This window comes from Carlito syrichta, unplaced genomic scaffold, assembly GCF_000164805.1.
Source record: "Carlito syrichta isolate Samal-C Ts95f unplaced genomic scaffold, Tarsius_syrichta-2.0.1 Scaffold306742, whole genome shotgun sequence".
Lineage (NCBI taxonomy): Eukaryota > Metazoa > Chordata > Mammalia > Primates > Tarsiidae > Carlito > Carlito syrichta.
In genome coordinates this window covers 66,812-91,047 of record NW_007250838.1, presented here as the reverse complement: position 1 = coordinate 91,047, position 24,236 = coordinate 66,812, and the positions used below count along the sequence as shown (strand labels likewise).

General features: G+C 39.5%; 1 protein-coding gene across 1 annotated transcript in view; it reads right to left on the bottom strand.

Annotated features, from left to right (window-relative positions):
- Positions 1-24,236, bottom strand: part of SYNE2 (spectrin repeat containing nuclear envelope protein 2) — a 317,000-nt gene that overhangs the window by 235,111 nt on the left and 57,653 nt on the right. The window contains exons 11-26 of the mRNA XM_008063321.2: positions 22,109-22,273; positions 21,064-21,176; positions 20,091-20,253; positions 18,046-18,124; positions 17,611-17,798; positions 15,964-16,128; positions 14,919-15,065; positions 13,158-13,328; positions 10,763-10,921; positions 10,316-10,489; positions 6,355-6,489; positions 4,918-5,076; positions 1,682-1,893; positions 1,444-1,534; positions 520-638; positions 172-298 (exon numbers count right to left, since the gene is read on the bottom strand). Coding sequence (XP_008061512.1) covers positions 172-298; positions 520-638; positions 1,444-1,534; positions 1,682-1,893; positions 4,918-5,076; positions 6,355-6,489; positions 10,316-10,489; positions 10,763-10,921; positions 13,158-13,328; positions 14,919-15,065; positions 15,964-16,128; positions 17,611-17,798; positions 18,046-18,124; positions 20,091-20,253; positions 21,064-21,176; positions 22,109-22,273 — 2,367 coding nt within the window. The remainder of the gene's footprint in view (positions 1-171; positions 299-519; positions 639-1,443; positions 1,535-1,681; positions 1,894-4,917; positions 5,077-6,354; positions 6,490-10,315; positions 10,490-10,762; positions 10,922-13,157; positions 13,329-14,918; positions 15,066-15,963; positions 16,129-17,610; positions 17,799-18,045; positions 18,125-20,090; positions 20,254-21,063; positions 21,177-22,108; positions 22,274-24,236) is intronic.

Sequence of the window (24,236 nt, the reverse complement as noted above, 5' to 3'; positions counted from 1 at the left end):
AAAGAAGATCACTTTCTGGGATAGGGTGACATCAGAAACACAATCCAACAAGGGATTCTTTGGAAACATTTAGCATATATGACCGTAACAAAAATGGTGATATCTATATGTACAGTAGTATTATTTTCTAATAAAAGAGATAACTAGAGAAATAATATTTTTAGCAATTACCTGTAGATCTATCAGTTTATCCTGCAGACAAGAACTATCTCTTTCCTTTTCAGGAGAGAAATCAGAAATAACCCTGGATTTGTTGTTTTGCAGGTGTAGTTCAAGAATCTCTCTGTGTGTATCATATCTGGGAGAAAATTTAATACATTACAATACTTAATTTTTAAAATAAGACAAAAAATTTTTTTGAATTAGCATCAATTGTGCATAAGGAAATCCCATGGAATTTCTGTTTAAGTTACTGGATCATACACTAGACTAATGGAAAACAGAACTTTTAAAAAGTATAATGTGTTTGCATTCTTGAAAAGTTTTGGGGTGGGTTTTCCAGTCATATAAAGAATTTACCTCTCTAGTAAACTGTTTATAGATGCACCAGGACCCTTTTCATACTTCTCCATAATGCTTTCTTCTTCTTGAGGCTTTTCCTCTGATGCCAGGCTAAAATTTGTAATGGGTTCCATTGCCTAAGCAAATATGCAAAGTAGTAAATATAATATCTCAAATACGCTTAATCCTGAAAAGGATAAATACTTTATCTTCAAAGATGTACCATTGATTCTTTATACTCAAAACCAGGAGATACTACAATTTCTCTGAGATAGCTCAGAGAAAAGCATTCCCATAGAACTGTGGAGATTGATTAGACTGAGTCTCACCTTCTAATTGGCATGGCCACCTGGCAGAGGAATGCTTCCAGTCCCAAATGGTGTTTCTGCCTGAGACCACACAGCCAAAATCAAAAGCAGACAGAAGCCCAACAGGTAGGAGCAGACTTCGGAAAACAAATACACCTTGCTCCTTCCCACATATCCTAACTGGCAGTCTGGGCTATGATCTAGAGTAACTGCCAAATGACCTAGATTTCAAGAATTTAGAAAATTCAATTCTCAAGGAAATAGAATACACTGTAATGAGGAAAAGGCCAAGGCAAATGATGAACTTGTTCATTTCAATGCAACTGAAGCATCCAAACAGATCAAGCTCAACAACACTGTACACAGACAACGTGCACCTATGATGGTTCAAAGCGGTCTCTGAAATAACTGTTTGTATACTTCGAGGAAGATTAGGTTATGTTCACTCTAGCTTTGTCTGATCACATTCTAATGCTCTGAAAACCAGTCTTCCTTGCATCATATAAGTGCAGTTTTCCCTTGATGAGAACAATTAGATAATTAAAGCCACAACTAACTAACGAGAAGTGAATTACTGAAAACTTGGTCTTTTACAGTGGGTTGACTTCTGAAACACATTATCCGCATGTAACACCTTTTTGGTTGATGGCTGATTGTCCGATTTGGCAAATGGTACCTCACTATGGGAATCTCTTCCTGTATCCTCAGATGTGGTCATGGTCCCCCTAGGAAGGAATCAAAATGCATATTAAAATAGAGTAAGAGAAAAACGAAACCTCAAAGAGAATGAATAATGCTTGATGCCATTTGGTTTTGCAAAAGGCTGCGTTTCTTGTTACCCTGAAGCATAGCTACTCTCATGAAGTACTAACTCGTTTTTCAATGGGCCTCCCAGTGCGGACCGCAGTGTGATGTGAATCTCAGAAGCACATTTAAGAAGTCTTTCTATCTTTTGCTCGTAATCTCTGAGTAGTCTCTTCACTTCCTGTTGCTTCTTCTGTGAAGTCAGTTCTTCACATAGCCCCCTCAGGGCATCCATGTGGTGACGAAGCTGGGACAGACTGCCTTCCTCAGAAAAGCAAGCCTAATTAAGAAAACAAAGCAGGAAATGTGCTTCACATGAGTTTCCATGATTATTCCATAAGGATTACAAACAAACAGATGTGTGTGACTTGAACAACGCCTTCTTTCATAGGCCATCTACTGTGTGCTTGGTATGACAATAAGCGAAATCGGGAAAAAAAAGATGAGGGCCAGGCGCAGTGGCTCAAGTCTGTAATCCTAGCACTTGGGGAGGCTGAGGTGGGAGGATATCTTGAGCCCAGGAGTTTGGGCAACACAGCAAGACCTCATCTCTACAAAAAAAATTTAAAAATTAGCCAGGTGCAGTAGCGTTGTGCCTATAGCCCCAGTTACTCAGGGGCCTGAAGCAGAAGGACTGCCCGAGCCCAGGAGGTCAAGATGGCAGTGAGCCATGATCTTGTCACTGCACTCCAGCCTGGGCAACAGAGTGAGATCCTGACTCAAAAAAAAGAAAAAAAGAAAAAAAGCTGAGGGAGTCTGCCCTAAAGGAATCTGCAGTTCAGTAAGATAGACACACAAGTAACCAGCATATACTGTGACATGAGTTGTGACAGAGACACTCCCTGCCGTAGGGTGTTAGAGGAAGCCGAGTCACAAGACAGAGTCATCTGAGCTGGCTGCAGAAGGAACAAGTATGGGCACTCCAGGTAAAAGGGGAGAGAGGCCATTTCTAGCAGAAGGACCACCAAGAGGAGGAAAAGCACCAGATGTGCTGAAAGGACCAGTAGGCTGGTGGGGTTGGGGTCCCCCCCATAGGAGAAGAGACACTAGAGGGGTATCCTGGGGCCACACTGTGAAGGAATGGAGTGACCATCTAAGAAGTCTGGAATTGTCCTGAGGACATGGGGAGCCAGTGACATAAGCTCTGTGGTTCACAAGGAGAACCCCCATAGTGGGTATCGAAGATGATGCAACCATGACCAGACCAAGAAAACAACCCTGGCTTGGGTAAGCAGCATACTCGTGGAAAGGACAGAAAGAAGACGCTTTTTTGCCAAGGGAACTTGGCAACGGGCTCGATTAAGGTGGAGTGGGAAGGAAGGGGAAGGATAGGAAGGGTGTTGTGAGACAGCAATGACTTTCAGTACCAAGATGCAGAATATAAGAGGACGTAAATCTGAGAAGAGAGTGTATGGGTGCAGTTCTGAGCAGGCTGAACTGGAGTTCTCTGAAGACCACTGGTGACACCCACTAGTCAGTCAGCAATAGAACATGGGATGCAGGGAAAAGGACTCAGCAGGAGACACAGACTCAGGAACTTGCATGGGAGAGAAGGAAGGTAAGACCCCAGAGTACATAAAATCACCTAAAGGAAGCATGAAATTAGCAAAAACAGAAGCCTCCCTGACCAGAACATTCCTTTTTTCCTCTTTTTTATACTGAGGCCACTATTTTTTTTCTCTCTCTTTTTTTTTTGAGTTGGAGTCTCACTCTGTCGCCCAGACTGGAGTGCAGTGGCCACTCCCGGCCACCGCAGCCTTGACCTGCTGGGCTCCGGCGATCCTTCCGCCTCAGCCTTCCGAGTAGCGGGAATTACAGCATTGCTACCATGCCCAGCTGATTATTTTATTTTATTGTAGCGATGAGGTCTCGCTGCCCAGGCGGGTCTTGAACACGCAGGCTCAGGTAATTCACTCATCTCAGCCTCCCAAAGGCGCAGGATTACAGGCTGAGCCACCGAGCCCGGCTTTTTTTTCTCTTTTTTTCCCCTCTTTCTGCTTCACTTTGAAGAGTTTCCATTGCACTCTCTTCAAGTTTACGGATATTTTCTTTTGAAACTGCCAACTTTTTGTTTTGTCTACCTAATTATTCATTTCAGTTAATATATTTTTCAGTTATAAGGTTCCCATTTCTTTCCTTTTTAAATAGTTATCATTTCTCTGCTGAAATATCTATTCACTTAGTATATGCATATTTTTTCCTTTATACTTTTGAACACATTATTAATAGTTATTTCCAAGTTTAATAATTTTGGTGCCATCTCTGGGGTCTATTTCTATTGACCATTTCCTCCTGTTTGTGTTACATATTCCTGCTTTTTTACACATCTAATAGTTTTTTGCTAAACATTATTGACGCTAGTTGAGAATCTGGAATTTGTTGTCCTTCTTTTAAGAAGAGTATTGGGTATTATGCTGGCAACCAGTTAATAACTTAATTTTTTTTTTTTTTTGAGTTGGGGTCTCACTCTGCTGCCCAGGCTGGAGTACAGTGGCACAGTCATGCTCACTTCAGCCTCAACCTCCTGGGCTCAGGCGATCCTTCCCTTCAAGGGGAACTACAGGTGTATGCCCCCATGCCTGGCTAACGTTTAAATTTTGTATAGAGACGAGGTCCCATTGTGCAGCCCAGGCTGGTCCCGAACTCCTGGGCTCAATCAATCCTCCTGCCTTGGCCTCCTAAAGTGCTGGAATTACAGGCATGAGCCGCCGTGCTCAGCTGACTTAATTTGCTATTAAGATAAGAGAATAAAAAGGGAAATCTGTGGAGGAGACTAAAAAGAAGGGTCCGCTGCCAGTTCTGTATACATACTCAATAGATCAATATGGGGGAGTCACAGCAGTAGAACATTTAAAAGAAATGAAAAGAGGGGTCAGTACAATGAAATACAGAAAAGCAATCAGACAGGATGAAGACCAAAAAGAGATCATTAGATTTGCCCCAGTTGCTTTACATCCTGATTTGCTAGTTTTCTCAAAAGCAATGCTTCTGAGGACACCATGTCCTGACAAAAGTAACTGTGGGTACTTTGGTAACAGTTGACACGTTCATGACCAGAGTCTCAGAACACGGCCATGGAGACATGTCAAGGGAAATCATGAAATATTAACTCAGTGCTGAATTTTCTCACTTCTAAAACGCACAGGCTCTGGTGAAAGCTTGAACCACAGAAGTGCTTGCCCCAGGGGATGAGAGGGCTGAGGTAATTTTCAGAACAGATTGGTTCCAGGCTAAAGGCACACACAACCATTAAAGAGAATCCCGAAAATAATGACAAAATTAAAGTGGAAACAGAGTGTTGTACCTCATGTTCCTTGATGAGACCCTTGGTCCTTCCTCTCCGAATAAGTTTCTTTTCTTTATTTATTTGCTTTTCAAGTTTTGAAATATTGTCATTAAGCTTTCCTTTTTCAATATCTATTTTTAGTTGCTGAACATACAATGACAGCTCCTGATGAAGAGACTGCAAAAAACAAAGGGATATTTTAATAATGGGAAGAGAATATACTAGAAAAGTCTTTGCATAACAATAAAAACATGCATAGGAACAAAAGCACAGAAGTAGGGTCTCATTCTGACTCATTCACGTATTTTGGCCGGGATGATTTAAAACATCCCGGAAGCTTAAATGTGTATGTTTTTTTTCTTTCTAACAACTAAAAATGTATTTTAGCTGCAAAAGATAACCGTTAAAAAAAAAATGAAAAGACAAGCTACAGATTGGAAGGAACTGTATGCAAAACACACATCGGAGCCAAAGGAGACATAAGCACATGGAATGTGCATCCTGGATAGAATCCTGGAACAGAAAGAAAGAACATTTGGGGAAAACTGTAAAAATCTAAGTAAATGCTTTAGTTAACAATAATATATTACTATTGGCCCAATAATTATGTCAATGGTAAGACATTAATAACAGGGAATTTGGGCACAGAGTATACAGAAACTCTCTGGACTATCTTTGCAATAATTTTGTAAATCTAAAACTGTTCTAAAATATAAGTTTATTTTATTTTTTGTTTGTTTGGCTTTTGAGACAGGGTCTCACTCAGTCGCCCAGGCTGAAGTGCAGTGGTGTGATCATAGCTTACTGCAGCCTTGAACTCCTGGGCTCAAGCAATCCTCCTGCCTCAGCCTCTGGAGTAGCCAGGACTACAGGCACATACCACCATGCTTGATTAATTCTTAAAACTTTTTGCAGAGATGGCGGGGAAGCTTTGCTGTGTTACCCAGGTTGGTCTTGAACTCCTGGCCTCAAATGTGCTGGGATTACAGGCATGAGCCACCATGCCTGGTCTTAACAGTACCTATTCAATTCTATACCATACACATATATAGATAAATATATACACATACATTTTAAAATTTAATTACCATTTATTTATTAATTATACATTTTGATAATTAGTTACCACTCAATATTAATTACGAGAACACATTCTCAGTGGTAGAGGCTTTAGATAAATCCTCGCAACAATCCTGCCATATAAGTGGTGTTATTCCATTTTATCGAAATGGTTCCTGTAAGTTAAGTACCTTGCCCCGGGTCAAGGCTGATGAATTCGGGTTTGTCTGCCATCAAAGCCCATATCCAATTTGCTATGAAACCTGAGCCCATGGCCTACAGGGTCAGCCCATTGGTAATACAGAGAATCCCAGGGGAACACCAGGAATGACTGACAACTAACAGGCCCTGAGCAGTCCTACAAGCATAAACCCAGATACACAGGCATGCCCTTACCTCCCACTTGGCACAGACGTCTCTACTCTTATCTTCCAAAGACATCTTTTCGTCCTCAGTGACATTATTTTTTAGTTCTTCAACAGCTTTCAGATACTTGGCCAGACTTTTTGTATTAGAAATTATTAGTGCTTCCTAAAAAAAAAAAAGCAAACAAGACCCTGAAAACCTCATTCTCCTGTCAAATTCCCAAAGCTAATTTTGGTATGTCTTTATAGGTGAATGAGGAAGGTTCTCTCTGAAAACTGTTTGAAGATTTATGGGAGACTTCTCTTGGTCAGTTGAGGTTGCTATCCCTTTTGCCTGGGTTAAACTCTTTATTTATTTATTTATTTTTTAGAGTTGGAGTCTCACTCTGTCGCCCAGACTGGAGTGCAGTGGCCGCTCCCGGCCACCGCAGCCTCGACCTGCTGGGCTCCGCGATCCTTCCGCCTCAGCCTTCCAAGTAGCTGGAACTATAGGCAGGCACTACCATGCCCGGCTAATTTTTTATTTATTGTAGAGATGAGGTCTCGCCAAGTTACCCGGGCGGGTCTCCAACCCATGGGGTCAGGCAATTCACTCATCTCGGCCTCCCAAAGCCCAGGATTACAGGCTGAGCCACTGAGTCCGGCCAAATTCTTTTGAAAAGAGTTGCAAAATGTTTATTATTCAAATGTAGCTACACACTTGAGGTCAAGGTTGAGAGATCCCTTCATGATAGGCAAAATGATTTTGTTACCCCACTGATACATAATTTAAAGGCTTACTGTGCAGAGTGTTGAGTCACTGGTAGTATTTCCTCTACCGTTCTTTTTTTCTTTTTTTTAAGTCAGGGTCTCACTCTGTTGCCCAGGCTGGAGTATAATAGCTCAATCATGGCTTACCACAGCCTCAACCTCCTAGACTCAATCCTTCTACCTCAGTTTCCCAAGTAGCTGGGGCTCTAGGTATGTGCTACCATGCCCAGCTAATTTTTTTACCTCATTTTGTAGAAATGAGAACTTGTGATATTGCCCAGGCTGGTCTTGAACTCCTGGGCTCAAGTGATTCTCCCACCTGGGCCTCCCAAAATACATGAGACACCATGCCCGGCCTGAAGTTCTTAAGTATTAAGAAGTCAACCATACTTCATAAGCAATACAATACAAAGAGCATATCAGCAAGTATCAGAGATTAGTGTTGCAGTAAGACAAAACACAGAGCAGGGTTATAGTTAATATTTAACATTGTACAGAAGCCTTGTGGTGATACCACCAGGAAGTCATACTCTCTCATCAGCAACTTCCAAGTTGTTCCTAGGACCAGCCACATTGGCTGTCCCACCCAGCAGTAGACAGGGATTGGGACAGCATTGGCAGGAATGTGTCTGCCCTTACCCAGCACCCTCTTTAAGAGCAGAAACCTGCCCTAAGGGAATGAATAAATGACAGAACAACAACAACAAAAGGTCAGCGCCTGTGAAAGAGGCAGAAAACCCACAGGAGAGAGAAGATGAAAGCAATTCCCAGGGAGGAGGCAATGCAGCATGGTGATCATTCATTCATTCATTCACTTGCTGCACATCTGCTCTGAGCCTGCTGCAGGCTAGGAATGATGCCAACCTCTGGGAACCTCCTGCACAGCCTCCTTGAAGGGTGCCAGCTTGACGACCTACGGAGATACCCCAACCCCATATGCTACTGGGGAGCGTCCAATTCACTAAATGCCAGAGATAAATAGGGAGGAATCCAAAAGGGAGATGGTCAGGGAGAGGAACACGGCGTGCAACTGATACCTCCAACCCTTCTCCCTGGGAAGAAGCAGCCCAGGAACCTCGATTTTTTTCTTTCTCCCTTTCCTAAGTAGAGTGTATCTACCCTTCTAAAATCAAATCTAGCCATTATTTAAGAACCATTGATTCTTAAGGTCAATTTGGCCAGTAACCTGAAGTAAAAGTGGGAACAAAAAGACAAGGAAAATTAGTGGAAGTTGGTGACTAGTGACAGGAGATCAAGCATGTGAGGGCTTCTGAGGCAGTGGGAAAAGCAATGCTGAAACAGTTAATTGACCAGACAGGGTGGCTCATACCTGTAATCCCAGCACGTTGGGAGGCCAAGGCAGGATTGCTTGAGCCCAGGAGTTTGAGACAAGCCTGGGCAACATAGCAAAACCTTGTCTTTACAATAAATCAAAAAAGTAGCTGGGTATGGTGAGGCACGCCTGTAGTCTCAGCTACTTGGGAAGCCTAGGCAGAAGAATCACCTGAGCCCAGAAGGTTGAGGCTGTGGTGATCTGTGATTGTGCCACTGCAATCCAGCCTGGGTGACAGAGTGAGATCATGACTCAAAAAAAAAAGAAAAGAAAAACCAACAACAACAACAAAAAATCCCAGCTGGTAACAGAGTCCAGCATGGTTACCAATCTAGAAAGCCAAATTAGGGCCCTTTTCATAAAGTGGGGAGCAGCAGGACTGGGAACCTCGCCTTACTGCATCTCTGGCTCACCCAAATGTCCAGCTCATCCTGTGTGCTAAATGCTGAATCAATAAATGAACAACAGAACATACATTACTCTTACTTCTCCAATTTGTCTCAGGGTAGGGACATTGCTTAGCTTTACGTCTAATTCCCCCAGCACTTCCCACTGTGTAAATTCATTGTAAGTCTCTGGTTTGGTTTGGTTAAATTGCTTTTTTGTTGTTTGGTTGTTTTTTTTTTTAGAAATAGGGTCTTGCTCTGTCACCAGGCTGGAGTGCAGGGGCATGATTATAGCTCACTGCAGCCTCAACCTCCTGGGCTCAGGAGCCTCAACTCCTGGGCTTCTGCCTTAGCCTCCTGAGTAGCTGAGACTACAGACACGTGTCACCAAAACTGGCTTATTTTTGTATCTTTTTTGTAGAGATGGGGTCTTGCTATGTTGCCCAGGCTGGTCTAGAATTTCTGGCCTCAAGTGATACCCCCACCTTAGCCTCCCAAAGTGCTAGAATTACAGGCATGAGCCATCATACCCAGCCTGGTTTGGTTACATCTTAAGCTGTAACCAGCTACCTATCAAACCATGAAAATCAACCAGAAACTGACCCCATCTAAAATGACGTTGTGGATCTCTAACTACAAATAAGTATGTCCATAAATAACTTTGATCAAAGCATTTAAGTAATAATAGTATTCTTTTACAGAAAATTTTATATGCAAAGTGGCTTCACATGCCTTATTTTAATTTAAAGCCTCTAAACAAATCTGGTAGATGGATAAGCCTGGAATTATTATGCCCATTTTACTAAGAAAAAAAGCCAGAGAAATTAAATTCTTGTTCAATGTCATACAGTTAGCTGTGCTCTTTACACTTTATCCCTGAGTACATTCAGCAAGTCAACAATAAAATTTGAGTTACAAAATTCTTCATTTGAATATTTTTATTGGCCTCAGGGGAACAATGTATAATACTTTTTAAAGTTATAGTAACTTGGCGGGGCCCAATGGCTTACGCTTATATCCCAGCATTCTGGGAGGCCAAGGTGAGAGGATCACTTGAGCCCAGGAGTTCAAGATCAGCCTGGGCAACATAGTGAGATCCCATATCTACTTTTAAAAAACAGCTACAAGCCGGGCTCAGTGGCTCAGTCTGTAATCCCGCGCCTTTGGGAGGCTGAGGTGAGTGGATTGCCTGAGCCTGCGGGTTCGAGATCCGCCTGGGCAGCGAGACCTCATCCCTACAATAAATCAAAAAATCAGCTGGGTGTGGTAGCGCATGCCTGTAATTCTGGCTACTCGGAAGGCTGAGGCGGAAGGATCGCCAGAGTCCAGCAGGTTGAGGCTGCGGTGGCCGGAAGCGGGCACTGCACTCCAGTCTGGGCAACAGAGTGAGACTCCAACTCAAAAAAAAAAAAACAGCTACAGTAACTTTGTATATAATTACAATAAAGGAAACATCTTGATTTCAAACATGACATGTAGCTAATGATACATATCCTATATTTAATGGTTGAAAGGAGTCCCACCTTGTATTTTGAAATGAGTCCCCTTGGGTTCTCTCTTTTCCCAAGTAACTGCTCAGCCCTCGTAATGTAGGCTTCAAGTTCCTTCTGGGATTCTTCCATCTTCAGTCTGACATCCAGTTCTGGGGAAACGTCAGTTGAGTTCTTCAATACAGCAGTGAGTTTTATCACATTGATCTTAAAGACAAAAAATTTCTCAAATTAATACTTGGTCCAACTTCTTCATAAATTCATAAGTTAAAGACTACTATTTTCTCACTAGACAAAGAAATACCGGATTTAATATATGCTTTCCAACGTGCTCTAAATTACAGAGGAAAAAAAAGATGCAAAAGTAATATTTTACAAACCATTTCCAAGCTGCAGGGCTATCATCTCCTTCACCACCCACCCGCTGACCATTCAGATTTTAAGAATAGATTCACTAAACAGGGAATACTAAAGAGAGACCTGGACTTTCTCTTTCGCTTCTTGAATCTTTGCCTGAAGCCCAGCCGTGAGCACGTGTTGAAGAGAGTCTTGGCTTGAAATATTTTGTATATCCATTTGTAAAGTATCTTCCGTTCTAGCCATAAGTTCATCATACATAGAGCCCTTGGCGATGAGATGCTATTAAAACAAATCAAAGTGAGATCACAAGAAACATTCTGATTCTATGAGAAACATTAATCATAACAATCTCATCAGTAAACCCAAAAAGTTCATCTAAAATCAGACAGATTTGTATTCAGAAAAACGTTACTTTAAAAATTTATTTTGAGGCCAGGCACGGTGGCTCAGTCTGTAATTCCAGCACTTTGGGAGGCCGAAGTGAGAGGACTGCCTGAGCCCACGGGTTTGAGACCAGCCCGGGCAACTTGGTGACACCTTGTCTCTACAATAAATCAAAAAAATTAGCCGGGCATGGTAGTGTGCACCTGTAGTTCCAGTTACTTGGAAGGCTGATGCAGAAGGATCGCCTAAGCCCAGCAGGTCAAGGTTATGGTAGCCATGAGTGTGCCACTGCACTCCAGCCTGGGCAACAGAGTGAGACCCGAACTCAAAAAAAAAAAACTTTATTTTGAAATGTTATATGAATACAATCAGATTCTGAACAACATGTTCTTTTATATTCTTTACACAGTAAGTACTTCAATAAGATTAGAAGTAATAACAATGTCAAAAGAAAATAAGTTGAGAGAATATTAATAAATCATAAAATGAAGTTATTTTAAGTCAAATTAATGAGGAAGGTAATTCAATAAACGCTAGTGGAAAAAATAGCCATTGGAAAATAAAACCTCATGCTTTATACATACAACATACCAAAAATAAGTTCCAGATAGATGAGAAAGTTATATGTAAAATATGAAACTACAAAAAGAGGATATTGCCTGGGCACAGTAGTTCACACCTGTAATCCCAGCACTTTGAAAGACCGAGGCAGGAAGATTGCATGAACTCAGGAGTTTGAGACCAACCTGGGGAACATAGCAAGACCTTGTCTCTACAAAAATTTTTTAAAAAATAAGAAATCAAAAACATTAACCAGATGGGGTGGCACATGCCTGTAGTCCTAGCTACTCAGGAGGCTAAAGCGGGAAGATTGTCTGAGTCCAGGAGGTTGAGGTGGTGGTGAGCCATGATCATGCCACTGCACTCCAGGCCTGGGGGACAGAATGAGACCCTGACTCAAAATAATTTGATTTTATGTCTACTCTGTACAAGGGCCTGCACTAGGAGCTGTGGATAATGTAGGATCAAGACAAAGTCAGTTATTTGTATATCCTTACAGGTATCTGTCCATGGTTATAAATGATTAGTGTAGAAATACACAATTCTGTTTTCAAAAACACAAATGAGATCACATTACCCATCCTGTTCAGCAATTTGCATTTCATACTTTGGAAGACATCTTGAGCCAACATTTTGATCTAATGGACATCTCCTTAAATTCTTCTTAATAAAAATATATTTTAGTATATCTGTATTTTCACAACGTTTAGGTTACCTAAAAAATTGTCTCAAATATTGAATTTCTGCCTCATTTTTTCACTAAAATAAATTCTAGATAGAACAAAAAATAATAATAAAAATAAACTTAGGAAACCATTGGCAGACGGCATGGTAAGTTTATATAATATTTTCAAAACAATAAAAACTACCATTCTTATAAACAATGAAAACACAAAATGCTGAAATATATACCTTTCAGAAACGTAGGCTTAGAAAAATTATGTAGATGTTCCTTTATTCCAGGCACTTTCCAACTTATTCTAACTTAGGATACACGCCATGGGTTTTATAGCTGAGCTGGAGCTCAGTACAAACCTCAACGATAACTCCTCTCCCAAGGGAACTAAGTGATACAAAGGCACACTCTTGCCTCATTGCTTTTCAGTGAGTCAACTGCCTGAGAATAAAGACAGAGTGGAGTTCTACCAACATTAGTCACCCTCTCTGCATCAAGGAAGGAGGGAAAAGTGGCTTACTCAGTGGGTGATCTTTCAAAGCATAGACTGTGTAATGTCATATTCGCACAGTCCAGAGCGACACTCACTCATTTCCTCCTCACCCTCTGATGCAAGAGAATCGTTTCATCCTCATTCTCTAGCTGGGAAAATAAGTCCAAGATCTTAACTCTCGTAAGGTATTATTAGTGGTCTCCTAATTCATCCTCTGCCTTTGGGCAAAATCACAGCAAATGAGGCAGGGATGAAAATTCGTTCATTTTTTAAAATTCCCAATAAAGCAAATTAAGACTGTGGGCTTATTACTATTGACTTTAAAACTTCTGTTTATCTTAAAACATAAGTCCACAAAACAGAACCATGAAAGGATGTTCTTAATACTTTTATACTCATACCTGCAAAGATTCTTTCACTGGGGTATCCACATCTTCTTGATGTCTCAGCAGATCCAAGACAGATTTGCTTTCTGCCTCCCAGATTTCCACTTGTTCAATGAGTTTTTCTACCTCTTCTGTCACTTTCAGTTGCCCTGTGAATTCTTTGATTTCTAGTTCATGCTTGCCAGCCTACAACATTCAAAATTATCACTAAGAAAATGTAAATGTGCACATTATGCAATATATTTGCATTTCAAAAAGTTACACATTTTCTTTCCTGAAAGGTGTTAATTCAACATATTTTAATAATATAAGATCTAGGTTTTCTGTTGTTGTTGTTGTTTGAGTCAGAGTCTCACTCTGGTACTCAGGTTGGACTAAAATGGCACATGCTGGGCTCAGACAATCCTTCTACCTCAGCCTCCTGAGGAGGTGGGACTACAGGCGCACACTGCCATGTCTGACTAATTTTTTTATTTGTTGTAGAAATGAGTTCTCAGCATGTTGCCCAGGCTGGTCTTGAACTCTGGGCTCAGGCAGTTCTCCTACCACGCCCAGCTGATTTTTTTAATTTATTGTAGAGAGAAGGTCTTGCCACGTTGCCCAGGCGGGTCTCAAACCCGCGGGCTCAGGCAATCCACTCACCTCAGCCTCCCAAAGCGTGGGATTACAGATTGAGCCACCAAGTCTGGCTCCTTAAAGTTGTTTTTAATCAGACAACATTTTTATTTTTTTGAGTTAGAGTCTCGTTCTGTTGCCCAGGCTGGAGTACAGTGGCACAATCATGGCTTACTGCAGCCTTGACCATCTGGACCCAAGTGATCCTCCTGTCTCAACCTCCCAAGTAGCTGGGACTACAGGCATGTGCCACCACAGCTGGCTAATTTTTTTATTTTTGCAAAGATAAAGTCTCACTCTGTTACCTCAGCTGGTCTCAAATTCCTGGGCTCAAGCGATCTTCCTACCTTGGTCTCCCAAAGTGCTAGGATTACCGGCGTGAGCCACCACACCTGACCCAGATCACATTTTAAATGCATAAGAAGACTATAATACTTTAAACCATCTTGCACAAATTTAGATCTTTCTAGATTCTCTGAGTAGGCATTCTTATGGTGGGAAAACACTGGTATCCGTCATGGCAAGAGACCAGAGCCAGTTAAGAAGTACTTTAAGTAAAGCTGTGTAAGTTGTTATTCTGAAGGAGGCACTTTTCCAAAGCCGTAAGTATGATATCTTACAAATATATTTGTTTTTGCTCCTATTCCATATTCTTACCTACAATCTGAAGTCATCATTCAAATGACCAACAAAAATTATATTCCCTTCATTTTACAGAAAGGAAGCAAGACACACAGAGGCCAGGGGCTAGCCTAAAGCTAGATAATTTCTGAGCACTAGTCAGAAGTAATCGCAAGAAGGTACTGACTCAGTTTGTACTGCTCAGTCAGGACTGTTCTGTGTGTCTGTGGAACTTAGAGTGGATTAAGACAAGGTAAATGGAGTAGGTAGACTTTCATGCTAAGGACTACTTTACAGAGGGAACCACTGAAGCATTTTTCTAGAAAATGAGCATGCTGTCAATGTTATCTAGTAATCTACACATTTACCACTATCTCAAGAATATGGCATGAGCCCAAACCTCACCTTCGTGCAATATACCTAGGTAACAAATCTTCATGATTCTAAATAAATACCCATAATTCTAAAATAAATAAAATAGACCAGCAAAGGTAAATTATTTCTACGTGCAAATGAATATACAAAGTGTAACTATTTTACCTTTATGTTCCGATCACAATCTTCAGAACGTTTTATTGACACATCCGTTGAAAACTCAACTGTTGGCTTTTCTTCTACAGACAGAACATTTCCAGGATTGTCAAAAATGGGCTGATCCTGTTTTTTAATAAGTGGCAGCTTCATTTCCTATGCAAAATTCATTTTATAAAATTTAATGTTTATATTTCTATTTTTATGCTGATACATAAAACAATGAGTAGACATAATATATTCAAATATATTTTAGGATTTATCAACTAGCAACAATGCATTGCCCATGAAACACTTAAGATTCAAATAGTTAAGAATAAAAACTTGAATAATTTAAGTTCAAAAAATTTACTAAAAATTTGCTTTTATAAGGAACTGTGCTAAATATAAAGATAACTAAGGCTCAGTGCATATTCTTAAGGAGTTTAAAACCTAGTAGGCAAAATAATGCTTATTTTTTCCTTAATGGTACATGAATTTCCACTAGAAAGCTGCATATTAGAAAGGATGCAAAAACTAAAAGGTCTTGTAGGTATACATGCAAGAGAAATGAAAACATATGTCCCCACAAAAACATATACATGAAAGTTCACAACTGCATTGTTCAAAATAAGCAAGAAAGTGGAAAAAAACTCAGATGTGCATCAATTGGTGCATGGCTAAACAAAATGCAGCACATCTATACAACAGACAATTATTCACCAATAAAAAGGAATAAGCACTGACACAGGCTGTAGTGTATATGTACCTTAAAAACATTATGCTCACTAGAGACCGCACATTGTATGATTCCACTGTGTGAAATGTTCAGAACAGACCAGTCTACAGGAAGAAAAAGTGGACTACGGCCTGCTAAGAGCTGGCAGGATTAGGAGGAAATGGGAAGTGATCACTAATGGAAACAGAGTTTCTTTATGAGGAGATGAAAACATTCTAAAAATCAATTATGGTGATGGCTGCAAACTCTGTGACTATACTGAAACGAGTTATATGCTTGAAATGACTGAATTGTATGGTATGTCAATTTTTATCTAAATAAAGCAAAAGAACTTACAAGCTGAGTTTTGGAAATAAATTTTCTCCATCTTTTATTCAGCCTTCTCAGTTCCTTAGAAATGGATGATCCAACTGCATCATTGCTGACTTCGATTAAGAAATTTCCTGCTTCGTTTAAAGTAGTATGTTCTGCATCCCACTGTGATAGTGTCTCAAAGGGAATCTATATAATATATGAGCAACATGGTATTTTAGTGACACAGTCTTTGTCTTTCTATAATCTATGATAGATCTTCACCAAGGCTAATTCTAAGCAAAAGTAAATGTGGTGGTTTTTGCAGAGATGTTGCCTAGCCCCTTAGAGAATGCCACCATCCCTGTTGATCTAACTCTTCAACTTATCTGCTGACAGGTACCAGCTGTCTGTCATTACTCTTGGTCCTGGACTTTTAGGAAGTATCTAATCTCTCTAAGTGGCTGATGAGCTTACAACAGAGGTTCCCAAATTTGTTCAGTTCATGGAGCCCTAACGTCTCTAATTTTTTCACAGAGTCCCAAGGCCAGAAGAATTACCTAAGTTCCCATTTTTTTGTAGTTAAGTTCAACAACTTAGTAGTGACATGGTGTCCAAGAGAAAGATGTTGCCATGTTTCCCCCCAAATTTAGAGTATCCTGTAAGTTCTCTTACTTCTCTTCAATAGCTCAGAGCATCTCAGCAGAGTTTAGGAACTATGAACTTAGACTGTTTTTTTCTTCTTCTCAGAGTTATGTGTTATTTTTTTAAAAAATATGATTGAGATTCGTCTTGATATGTTGCCCAGACTGGTCTCAAACTCCTGGCCTCAAACAATCCTCCCACCTTGGCCTCCCAAAGTGCTGGGATCACAGACATAATCTACCGCAGAGTTATGTACTTTTTAATAGAAGACCTTTAAAGACAGACAAACTGTTGGAAGTCAAAGATTTGAATTTCTAGTAACAATAGCAGTGACAAGAAGTGATGACTCACTTAATCCCTGAAATGCTCTTTTTTGTACTCATACTCATATCACAGATTTTACTTTCATACACATAAATAACCTATTTTCTGTTGAGTAATTTTACTTTCCACTTGGAAAATGTTTCAACTGAAAGGCTATCAATAGGCACATGCAACAGAGGAAAACAGATGAGAGAAAGAAAAACTACCTTAGACAATCATAAAACAGATTATTACATGAAAAACAATAATGAATTACATTGGCATTTCTTCCACACTTCTCTATGTATGTCTAAGGTATTTTGATTTTCCTCCACTAGAAAATCAGAAAGATTTAAAAACTGAAAGGTTTCAACCAAATGGAAAAATAAAACTTTTAAAAGAGTAGTTTATTTTAAATGTGTCTATAAGCTAGCAAGTATGTTAAATCTTTTATTTTCTCTCCAAATAGCTTAGCAAAATATGTCTCCCCAAAGCTATATTATGTATATAAATTCTACCTCAATAAAGCTGTGTGTGTGTGTGTGTGTGTGTGTGTATGTGTATATATATAAAACTCATGGCGTGGAGAAAACTTCTTCCTTTTGGGAAGAAACTAAGCTCTTTCCAAGACCTTGGATAATTTTTCAAAACAAGTGTTCACTCTTCTCTGGAGTCTCATCTTTGGATTGAAAATGAGTCATGAAACAAAATAAAATTGAGCAGGTGTCATTAGACTGCAAATACCTCTTTAATTTGTTCCTTCTTCGTGTCCTCAAAACACGACTTTAGGGAATGAAGCTTTTCCACATAAGTAGCCCAGCATGTCAGAACTTTCTGTAGCGTGGACTTCACATTTGATATATTTTTTCTATACATACAAACATTATATTTCACCATCATATACTGTTTATTAATATTCTGATATTCTCCAGCTACAATATTAACAAAACAAGAAAGTAATCTTAGCAAATACTTTTTTATTAATACTGTTAAAATATCTGCATATTAATTGACAGCAGCAAGATGATATGTACTATGACAACATTAAAAGGGAAAGCAAGAATTTCTCCAAGGAAAACACACATGTAAGACTCATTCTAAAACACTCAAGTATAAAGAACATACAAATGTCATTTCTAAGTGATCGGCATTTCATCCAAAAGTAATTGAACTACTTACCCAAATTCTTATAAATTTCTTCACATTTTCGAAAACCAGTATCAAGTTGAGCTAGGAACGCTTTTTCCTCAATAAATTTCTGAGAGGAAGAAAAAAGATATATTGATGGCATTTTATTTTTAAAATGTGCCAAGAAATCTAGATAGTGATGTAAGACATTGATGGCACACATAATTACTGAAATTTATTTAGGGCCTATGTAATACATATTTGGTAAGAAAAGAGGAAGAGTCGTTCAGGAAAAAGAATGGTTAAGATCTAGGAGACATAAATGAGTATGTTCACCACATAGGTGTGACAAGTAAGAAAGTTGACCTGAGTGTTGTGACAAGGTTCTACCATGGTTTTCCTCTTGTGGGAGAAGGCATGTGAAGCATTTGTGGCAATTTCAAAACTTCCTGCTTTGCATATTTTATTAACATTGCATACTTGTATCTTAATTACATGTTTTATTAACACTGAGTAATTTTTATTAGCTATATTAGAGTATGTTATAAATAGATATTCTCTGTTACGCAAAAACATTTCAGAAACTACAATGAACCAAATTGTGCCACAGAAAAACATTGAGCTAATTCAAAACTCTTATTTACTGTACACTTATGTGTGCCAATGGTGTGATTATTTAAATAGAAAAACAAAAATTTAAAGAAGGCAAAAGAAATAAAAAATATTCAAAATCTAGTTTAGTTTAGCATGATGATTCCTGTTTGAAAACATACAGTGTTCAAATCATAAACTGTAAATAAGTTTCTCTAGATGATGTATTTCAATTTTTGCAATAAAATTCACAATCCTGATTTTTCTTTTTCTCCCCTTATTCTCAACAAAAGGGACACAGAAACAAAGATTAGGCTTTCATGTAGAAATAACATTTCTGTGATGCTTTAGTTCTAAATTAGATGGGAATACATTTATATTTAAATCTCTTGAAACATTTTCCCTATAAATTAGAAGAGCTAAAAACAAGGAGAAAAAGTCTTAAGGCCAAACAGTATTTGTTTTTCCTAAATACTAATTTTTTTTTAATTGAGATAAGGTATCATTCTGTCACCCAGGCTGGCACTCAGAGGCGCAAGCATCGCTCACTTGAGGCTCACGTGGTCCTCCTACCTCAGCCTCCCAAGTAACTAGGACTTCCAGCTGTGTGCCACCACTTTCGACTAATTTTGTTTGTTTTTGTAGAGATGGGGTCTCACTATGTTGCTCAGGTTGGTCTTAAACTCCTGGCTTCAAGTGATCCTCTCACCTCAGCCTTCCAAAGTGCTGGGATTACAGGTGTGAGCCGCCGTGCCCAGCTCCTTAATTATTAAAAAGAGTAATTTTTTAAAAAAAAGGTTAAAAAGAGGCTGAGATCAAAATATTGTTAAAAAAATTTAATTAATGAATGAAACCAAAAACTAGAAAGGGAAAAAATACAAGTAAGTGAAAAAAAAGAGTTTCTAATGAAAAACAAAATTTTAAAAAATTGAAACCTCTGTTACATTAATTGACTTGGTTAACTCAATCTTCTCTATGGTGGTAAATAATACTGTTTTCTCTTTCTTCCTCTTTGCTATTCTCGCTATTTGTCTCCCTGTAATTCTTTTTTTTTTTTGAGTCAGGTGTCACTGTCACCCAGGCTGGAATGCAATGACATAATCATGGCTCACCACAGCCTTGACCTCCTGGGCTCAGGCGATCCTTCTGTCTCAGCCTCCCAAGTAGCTGGGACTACAGGCACATACTACCACACCCGGCTGACTTTTTGGTTTATTGGTAGAGACAAGGTCTTGCTATGTTGCCCGGGCTGGGCTTGAACTCCTGGGCTCAAGTAATTCTGCCTTGGCCTCCCAAAGTGCTGGAATTACAGGCAGGAGTCATCACACCCAGCCTAGACTCCCTGTAATTCTTTTCTTCAGTCAATACTTAAGCTAATAAAAGGCTACCCAGAAAACTCATCCCAAAACCTAGCGAGTTAATAAGAAATAATGCCAAGAAAAAATACAAACCCAATACCCAGATATTAAGAACAGTTGCCTAAAACACAGAACAAAATAGCTTACCTGCCAGTCTTCCAGCAATAGTTCCACAGATTCTCTGTTCCCATATTTAATGTTCCAAATATCCAATTTTGATTTCACTTCATCTAGCAAACCAAGAACTGAGCATTTATAGTAATGAAATTCTAGAAGTGGAATGAATTTCTTTCCCAAAATGTTGTTGATTCTAGAAAACAGTACAGGTTATAGAATTTAAACTGCTATTATTGACAAAACATGAGCAATCTGTTCAGTATTTTTTGAAGTAGTGGGACTTTAACCTTTTCTTCCATGTGTTTAAAGGAAAATATCGTTATTTTTTTCTTTTTTAAACAATGTAAAGCAAACAGTGTGGCTAGGTATAAAACAGTCATTTCTAAGGTGAAAAACAGAACATTTTCCGAAGAAACTATTCCCGTCGAGAAATCTTGTAATAAACTGTTGCTATACAAAATATTTTACTAAATCTGAAAACTTCCATAAGACTTATGAAACTATAATTTAAAAGTATATATTAAGGCAGTTTTCATTATTAAGGCTAACATCCTCTCATTATGCTAATAAGAGGCTTTTGAGTAATAAGAAGAGAAGATATTGTGGACAACCATCAATTAAATCATCTCTATAGTACTTTAGGGTTAATACACCTCTCCCTATTTGATCCAGTGTCCTTGTGAGACATGGGCAGGGGGATTATCATCCTGTCTTTACAAATGAGGAAACATGCTCAAAAAGACAGAGGAATTCAGCCAAAACCAAGATCCAGAGCTCAGTTTCTGACTCTAATTCCAGAACTTTTTCCATCACCATATTCCACCGTTCAATAAAACAGGATGTTAGCATGATATAATGTTACTACTACATAAACCATGAAGGTGTTGTTATCAAGATGTCAAGGAGAAAACTCTTCAGAAATTATCTAAAAATCTCTATTTTGTGGTCCCTGTCGCACCACATTGAACAGTACCAGCAGTTGTGAAATGGTAGTGTTACAAACCGTCTTTTCATTTCATCCAGTTTGTTAGGTGGTACCAACAGCAAATGGTTTTCATCTCTATTTTCAAATGTAAGGAGACTGTTCGAATGACAGTCAAATCTATCCATCAGATGCTGGAAAAAAAAAAATTGTACAATATAAACCAGATTTATTGCCAAGCACTGTAATGAAGGCTTGTTCATCTCACCTGCATTATCTCTTTTTCCAAAAATGTCATAAAGCCCCTTTCTTTTAAACTCAGATTTTGTGAATAAATATTTTCATCAGAAACATTTTAAACAGGAACATTTTACAGAGACGGCCTGCCGTTTCTTTGGTAAAACCATTATCACAATTTTTTGTTTTCTGATAAGTTTTCTACTTCTTTGTAAGCTCAAATCCTATAAATCTCACATAACACAATCTTTCATGCCATTTTAAAGAAACCCTATTCTCTTACATTTCAAATGAGGTTATCCCTGGCCCCTGGCCTTTTTTTGGTCAGCCTTTACAACTGCTTTAAAACGCCATCATTCTAGGCCCGGCACAGTGACTCAAGTCTATAATCCCAGCACTTCGGGAGGCTGAGGTGAGAGGATTGAATGAGCTCAGGGGTTCAAGATCAGCCTGAGCAACTTGGTGAAACCTCATCTCTACAATAAATGAAAAATTAAGCCAGGCGTGGTAGCATGTGCCTGCAGTTCCGGCTACTTGGAAGGCTTGAGGCGGAAGGATCACTTGAGCCCAGTAGGTTGAAGTTTTGGTGGCCACGAGCGTGCCACTACACTCTAGCCTGAGCAATGGAGTGAGAAGCCAACTCAAAAACAAAAACAAAAAACCAAACCCCCCTCCCCCCCGCATCATTCTTTGACTCTATCCTTACTGTTTCAACCCTAAACTAGCACAATGGTCAAGAATGTAAAGGCATCTTTTAGAAAGCGGAATCTTTCTAAACCATCTTCAAATACCCAGAATATTTCCTTCTCTTCTTTCTAGGACAGTCTTCCTCAATTTGTCCCTAACATAGTACAGATTTTTTTCCCCACATCTCTTTTTCTTTTCCAACCTTGAATAAAGTTATTTTCTCTTGTATCAGAGTCATGGCTTCCGAGTAATCCTGAGAGGTTGGCAAATCTTCTTCCATAAGCACTTCCACCTCCTGGAGCCAAGCTTCAATTTGTTGGAGGGGTGGTGGCAGGGCATAATTCAGCTCTGTTTTCCAAGCTTTCATCTGAAAAAAAGGGAAGATGCTCTTCAGTAGAACGTTTCTAATGTATTGTCTTCACATACAGTATGCTTAATTCTTTAAATGAAAACCAAGTTTCACTGAACAATGTGATCCATTAGTCAAGAAAATCTTTATCAATGAGTATCTTAGTTCTAAATATCATTTAGCTACTGACTGATCAGGCATATCATTTGTTCCAGAGCTGTCAGAAAAGAGAACAAGAAAAAACACAAATGTTTTGATAAACCCATAGGGAAAATCTGAAATGCTTAAATCACTCCTCTAGGTAGGGATAGACTATCACACTAAATGACCATTGTTTGAAATTCTGTATGAGAGGATCAAATAAACCCCAGAATTGTGTTTCAGAGGGCAGGCCCCTTGCAGTGCAGGCCTCCCCGCTCAGTAAGTGTTCTAGAACCCCATCGGCATCGGCTAGCTTTGTTCCGAGAGGCTGTGTTTGGCTTCAGTGAATTTTTTTTTTTTGAGATTCTGTCAGTGCATTTGCCCATTTCATGATGGGTGACTTATGAGCGCACCTGCCCACACCACACAGAGTGTTCAGCAGTTTTTGACCAAAACGACATGACCCCTGTGCCCTACTCTCCCTATTCACTTGATCTCGCTGGAAGTAGCTTTTTTGTTTGTTCTTTTCCCCAGAGGAAAAAAGCCCTCAAAGGTAAATGTTTGGTCAATGTGAAAGAGGTGGACCAAAAAATGGCAGAAGCACTAAAAAGCATCAACACTGACGAGTTCAAAAACTGTTTTGAACAGTGGAAAAAGCCTCGATAGGTGTATTGCATCAAACGGAGAGGACTTTGCAGGCAACAGAAGTTTAAACATGTTAGAACAAATACACACTTTTTTATAAATTTATCCCAGGTTTTTTGGAACCCCCCTCGTATGTCCTCTGTTCTCTGACATGACAACATCTTCCACATTTGTAAACGTGTAAGTTATTGTCCTCACTCGCCCTAACTGTAAACTTACATGAGATCTCTCTACGAATATCTGTCCTTCACCAAAGCCTTCCCCAATCCAGGCACAACTCCTCCTTCCTCAGCCTCCCACCAATCCCAACACACACACACGCATGAGTCACACACCTCGACTACTTGTTTCCCCAAATACTTGTTGTGCTCTCGCACCTTTGCTCCTGCTTCCCCAGAAATCCTGTCTTTTAAGTACTATCAAAACTCGTGCACACAATCATTCATTAATTCATTCACTGAGCAAACATTTAAAACCACCTATTGTGCTAAGCATTCAAGATAAAGATACAGAAGGTTTATGGAGCGGAAAGAGGACCTATGATGGTCACCTACCATAGAGCATGGTGCAACAGTTAGGAGCAAAGTAGATACACCCATGGTGACATGGAGGCACTTTAGATTGTACTCAAAAATAAATGTGAGAAACAACATATAACTGCCACTTCCACAACTTAAAAATACACATATGTGTAAATTCAATGAGTATTTGGCAAAAGCATAAGAAACTAAAACATACACACTAGACACATCAAGATGGGTCGAAGGAGAAAAGGGAATAGAAAGAAGGTATGGGCATAATAGGAAATAAGCACATAATTAAGGAAATGAATAAAAGCAAGAGCAGAGGCTAGCCCAGACCCATGTGCTGGGTATAAACAGAAGAGTAAACTTAACACAACCTCCTCCTTTTGAGGGTCAAATAAATAAAAGCCACAGTTCTTGCCTGCTATCCAAAGAAGTAAACATGAGCATGACTACAGTAAAGTGTGGTGAGTGACATAACAGAACCAGGCAGAGAGGCTGTGGAAAGACCTTGGACAAACACCAACTCTAGAATGATGACCAGAAATCTTTTTTTTTTTTTTTTTGAGTTGGAGTCTTGCTCTGTCGCCCAGACTGGAGCGCAGTGGCCGCTCCCGGCCACCGCAGCCTCAACCTGCTGGGCTCCGGCGATCCTTCCGCCTCATCCTTCA